Raw genomic sequence first — 6,156 nt, 5'->3', positions numbered from 1 at the left:
ATAGGTAAAAATAAGGCATTTAAACAGCAAAAAATAGTAAAGAAGTAGACTTTATTATGATAAATGTACATAACTTTAAAAAATTTAATAGATAATAAATACAATATTTCTTGAAATGGAAATGTGAGCCTGATTTCCAATCTTAATACAATGTAAAAGTGAACATCTGCTATGTGAAAAGTATGTCTTATAAAAATAGGATACAATAATAAATAAATAAGTAAATAAATAAATAAATACATTCAGTAAATAAATAATATCAGAGCTGTCATCCCCTAGGAATCAATACCCCGGAGCGGAATGCGTTTCACATATACTTCCTTAATATATGAAGAAAGTAATTTGCTGAATTAATTCAACAAGTTCCCTGATGTGACTAAAGCAGAACGAAGAGCCTTTAGAAATGACCAAATACACATGTACAAGTGTGATGGGGCAATCAGTCAACGAGAACCACCTCAGGATGACGCCAGGTCTCCATCCTTGCTTCTTAAGCTTTCCTGCAAGTCTGCTGTTGACGAGAAGGCTCTCCTGATCTCCATTCTGACGAGTTCCCAGGCACAGCCACTGTGTTTCTTCTCGTCCAGGTAGAGACGGATTCTCTGGAAGTACCTCTTCAGCATCAGCGTTGGGCTGTCAGCCGTCAGGACAGAGTCTTCCTCTCCCATGGCCTGTACCAAGCAGGTCTCCAGGCCTTGCAGCTGCTGATGAAGGGCAGTGTGCAGTTCCTCCAGGAGGGTGTTGTTCCAGGCAGCAGAGGAGCGCGCTGTGTGGAGCAGGTTGAAGATCTGCTGCAGCATCTCGTGCAGGACAGACACGGTCTGGTTCTTCTGGAACTGGCTGCTGTTCACCACCTCCCGCGGGAACTGGAAGTCTCTTCTGTCCTTGAGACACAAGACAGGGGAGACCCTCCTCATCTGGTCCAGAAGCACCAAGGTCGTCCTGCTCAGCGGGACAGAGTTGTGAGGCAGGTCACAGCCCAGAGATCCAACAGGGCCATAGCTGCACAGCACCAGGGCCGTCAGCAGAGGGAGTAGCTGGGCCATGGGGAAATGAGGCTGCTGCTGTCCTGGCTGGGCTGGGGTCTGGGTGAACCTTGGACTCTAGGTTCTCTGAAGGCATTCTGGCTGTGCATGGCATTTATATCATACAGAAATGATTTTCATTTTCTGAACATAGAGAAATGTACTTTTACTTCCTGTTTTTGGCTTTCACTTGTATATTTTCCATGTGGCCTAATAAAATGAGATCAGGCCAAAATATTAATTTTTTCAATAAAGTTTCATTTTCCAGTAAATTTCAGATTTGCAAATAAAAATAGTGTTTGATCATTTAAAAAAGAAGCATCTTCTCCTAAAATCAGACGTGTATATATGTGTATAGATAGTTTCCCCTGCCTACATTTATTCATATATAAATATTGCTTCTCTTTATAGAACAAATTTTTAAACCTGATCCTAGGCTACATTTACTCCCTCTTTACTTAAGTAGAAATTCCTACAGGTTTCTCGACTGAAATAATTATTTCTCAGGGGCTTTTGTTTGCAATTTTACAGAAGAGACTGGTATTTATTAGTAAATGAGATTACCTGGTGTTTATTTACTTTCCAGAATACATTCATGTAGATCCATGGGATTAAGCTTCACTGGGGCCACAAGGTCATGACTAATGTGGACAATGACCCTTTTATCAACCATGTTCTTACTGCAGATCTATGGCGTTCCTCACACAGTCATAACACCCATAGAAAATCTCTCTCGTGAAAATGAAATGTTAAGAAGGAATCAAAATGAAACGAAACAACTAGTACAACAGGAAACTGTGATAGTGACGAGAAATCATAATGAAGTGAAGAATTCAATAGATCAAATGAAAAACACAATAGAGAGCCTTACAAACAGAATGGGTGAAGCAGAAGAGAGAATATCGGACTTAGAAGACAGAGAACAGGAAAGGATACAGTCAGACCAAAGAAAAGAAGAGGAAATTAGAAATCTAAAACATATTGTCAGGAATCTTCAAGATAACTATTAAAAAAACCCACATTCCCCCTGACTGTTAATGAACAACTTAATACATTATCCCTCTTAGTAGTTTTTTTGTCTGTTCTACTTAATATGACTGGTTTAATTCTGTAATTAATACACAGTTATTCTTAAGTGTTAAAAATTAACTGAAATGTGATCCCTGTTAAACATAAGAGTGGGAATAAGAGAGGGAAGAGATGTATAATTTGGGACATGCTCAAGCTGACTTGCCCAAAATGGTAGAGTTAAAAACATACCAGGGGATTCCAATTCAATCCCATCAAGGTGGCATGTACCAATGCCATCTCACTATTCCAAGTGATCAATTTCAGTTCACAATTGATCATAATGAAAGGACTAAGAGTCAAAGGGAGCACATAAACAAGTCCAGTACCTGCTAACACTAACCGATGGAATAAATAAAGGGGAGAGTGATCCAACATGGGAAGTGAGATACTCAGCAGACTCATAGAATGGCAGATGTCCTAAACAGCACTCTGGCCTCAGAATCAGCCCTAAAGGCATTCCGATCTGGCTGAAAAGCCCATGAGAGTATTTCAGGCATGGAAAGCCAAGACACTCTGGCAAAAGATCTCTGCGAGTGAGATCCCAGTGGAAAGAACAGGTCTTCAAAGAAGGAGGTACCTTTCTCTGAAGGGAGGAGAGAACCTCCACTTTGACTATGACCTTGTCTAAACAAGATAAGAATCGGAGAACTCAGAGGGCTTCCATAGCCTTGGAAACTCATGACTGGAGCATAGGGAGACTACTGATGCCATAGACAGGAGTGTCAATTGGTAAAGTCAACAACAGGAGTCACTGTGCACTTACTCCTCATGTAGGATCTCTGTCCTTAATGTGCTGTGTATTGAGATTTAATACTATAACGAGTACCCAAACAATATATTTCACTTTGTGTTTCTATGGGGGTGCAAACTGTTGAAATCTTTACTTAATGTATACTAAACTGATCCTCTGTAAAAAAAAAAAAAAAAAAAAAAAAGAAAGAAAGAAATTATCAACTCCCAACTTGACTCTCACTGGGATTAAACATGACAATAGGTCTGATCTGATTTCATCATCATTTAAAAAAAATCATCTATTATTTTTCACTTTATGTTTCTGTGTGAGAGCAAACTGTTGAAATCCTTACTTAATGTATACTAAGCTGATCTTCTGTATATTAAGATAATCGAAAATGAATCTTGATGTGAATGGAAGGGGAGAGGGAGTGGGAAAGGGGAGGGTAGTGGGTGGGAGGGACGGTATGTGGGGGAAGCCATTGTAATCCATAAATCGTACTTTGGAAATTTATATTCATTAAATAAAAGTTAAAAAAAAACCCACATTCCGGTTCTAGGAGTTTCTGAAGGCATGGAGAGGGAGAAAGGATTAGAAGGCCTTTTTAGTGAGATATTAGCAGAAAATTTCCCAGGTTTGGAGAAGGACAGAGAAATCCTAGTACAGGAAGCTCACAGAACCCCTAATAAACACGACCAAAAGAGATCCTCAACACGACACCTTGTAATTAAACTCTCCACAGTGAAACATAAAGAAAAGATCCTAAAATGTGCAAGAGAGAAACGTCAGATTACTCTCGGAGGATCTCCAATCAGACTCACAGCTGACTTCTCATCAGAAACCCTACAAGCTAGGAGGGAATGGCGAGATATAGCCCAGCTACTAAGAGAGAAAAACTGCCAACCCAGAATATTATATCCTGCAAAGCTATCATTTGTGAATGAAGGTGAAATAAAGACTTTCCATAGCAAACAGAAATTGAAAGAATTTGTCACCACTCGTCCAGCCATGCAAAAGATACTTAAAGATGTGTTACACACAGAAACACAGAAACACGGTCATCAATATGAAAGAAGGTAAAGGAAGGAAACCTCACAGCAAAAGATCACAGGGAATTCAAAGCATATATTAGAACTTATCTTTGGCAAATGGCAGGGCAAACTTACCACTTATCATTAGTCACATTGAACGTGAATGGCCTGAACTGTCCAGTTAAAAGACACCGATTGGCTGATTGGGTTAAGGAACAAAACCCATCTATTTGCTGCTTACAAGAAACACATCTTTCCAACAAAGATCCATACAGACTGAAAGTGAAAGGTTGGAAAAAGATATACCATGCCAACAGAAATGAAAAAAGAGCGGGCGTAGCCATCTTAATATCGGACAACATAAACTTTACCACAAAAACTGTTAAGAGAGACAAAGAGGGACACTATATAATGATTAAGGGATCAATTCAACAGGAAGATATAACAATTATCAATGTATATGCACCTAACTACAGGGCACCGGTTTATCTAAAAGATTTGTTAATGGACTTAAAGGGAGACTTAGACCCCAATACAATAGTACTGGGGGACTTCAATACTCCACTCTCAGAAATAGACAGATCAACAGGACAGAAGATCAACAAGGATACAGTAGATTTAAACGACACTATAGCCCAAATGGATCTAACAGATATCTACAGAACTTTCAATCCTACAGCTAAAGATTTTACATTCTTCTCAGCAGTACATGGAACCTTCTCTAGGATTGACCACATACTAGGTCATAAAGCAAGTCTCAGCAAATTCAAAAGAATCAGAATCATACCATGCAGCTTCTCAGACCAGAAAGGAATGAAGTTGGAAATTAGCAACTCAGGAATCCCTAGAGCATACACAAACACATGGAGATTGAACAACATGCTCCTGAATGAACAAAGGGTCATAGAAGAAATTAAAAGAGAAATCAAAAATTTTCTGGAAGAAAATGAGGATAACAGCACAACATACCAAAACTTCTGGGAAGCAGCAAAAGCAGTGTTAAGAGGAAAGTTTATATCAATAGGTGCCTACATCAAGAAATTGGAAAGGCACCAAATAGATGAGCTTTCGATTCACCTCAAGGATCTAGAAAACCTACAGCAAACCAGACCCAAATCTAGTAGGAGAAGAGAAATAATTAAAATCAGAAAAGAAATGAACAGGATTGAATCAAGAAAAACATTACAAAAAATCAGCCAAACGAGGAGCTGGTTTTTTGAAAAACTGCATAAAATTGAGACGCCATTGGCCCAACTAACTAAAAAAAGAAGAGAAAAGACCCAAATCAATAAAATCAGAGATGAAAAAGGAAACGTAACAACAGACACCACAGAAATAAAAAGAATCATCAGAAATTACTACAAGGACTTGTATGCCAGCAAACAGGGAAACCTATCAGAAATGGATAGATTCCTGGACACATGCAACCTACCTAAATTGAACCAGGAAGACATCGAAAACCTAAACAGACCCATAACCGAGACAGAAATTGAAACAGTAATAAAGGCCCTCCCAACAAAGAAAAGCCCAGGACCAGATGGATTCACTGCTGAATTCTACCAGACATTTAAAGAAGAACTGACTCCAATTCTTCTCAAACTATTCAGAACAATTGAAAAAGAGGGAGTCCTCCCAAATTCTTTCTATGAAGCCAGCATCACCTTAATTCCTAAGCTGGAAAAAGATGCAGCATTGAAAGAGAATTACAGACCAATCTCCCCGATGAACATAGATGCAAAAATCCTCAATAAAATTCTCGCCAATAGAATGCAACAACACATCAGAAAGATCATCCACCCAGACCATGTGGGATTTATCCCTGGTATGCAGGGATGGTTTAATGTGCGCAAGACAATCAATGTGATACACCACAGTAACAGACTGCAGGAGAAAAACCATATGATTATCTCAATAGACGCAGAGAAAGCATTTGATGAAATACAACACCCGTTCATGATGAAAACTCTAAGAAAACTGGGTTTGGAAGGAACATTCCTCAATACAATCAAAGCAATCTATGAAAAACCCACAGCCAACATCCAATTGAATGGGGAAAAGTTGGAAGCATGTCCACTGAGATCTGGTACCAGACAGGGATGCCCACTCTGACCACTGCTATTCAATATAGTTCTGGAAGTTCTAGCCAGAGCTATTAGGCAAGAAAAAGAAATTAAAGGGATACAAATTGGGAAGGAAGAACTCAAACTATCCCTCTTTGCAGATGACATGATTCTGTATTTAGGGGACCCAAAGAACTCTACTAAGAGACTATTGGAACTCATAGAAGAGTTTGGCA

At 39.1% G+C, this 6,156-nt stretch overlaps 1 protein-coding gene across 1 annotated transcript; it reads right to left on the bottom strand.

Annotated features, from left to right (window-relative positions):
• Window positions 1-458: 458 nt before the first annotated feature.
• LOC100357452 (interferon omega-1-like) lies at window positions 459-1,046 on the bottom strand. The gene has a single exon (XM_002708070.4). It carries the CDS (start codon window positions 1,044-1,046, stop codon window positions 459-461), a length of 588 nt encoding a protein of 195 aa, XP_002708116.2.
• Window positions 1,047-6,156: the final 5,110 nt, after the last annotated feature.

The sequence above is a fragment of the Oryctolagus cuniculus genome, chromosome 1, assembly GCF_964237555.1.
Source record: "Oryctolagus cuniculus chromosome 1, mOryCun1.1, whole genome shotgun sequence".
NCBI lineage: Eukaryota > Metazoa > Chordata > Mammalia > Lagomorpha > Leporidae > Oryctolagus > Oryctolagus cuniculus.
The sequence above is the reverse complement of the archived record's forward strand: the minus strand, read 5'-3'. Positions and strand labels throughout refer to the sequence as shown.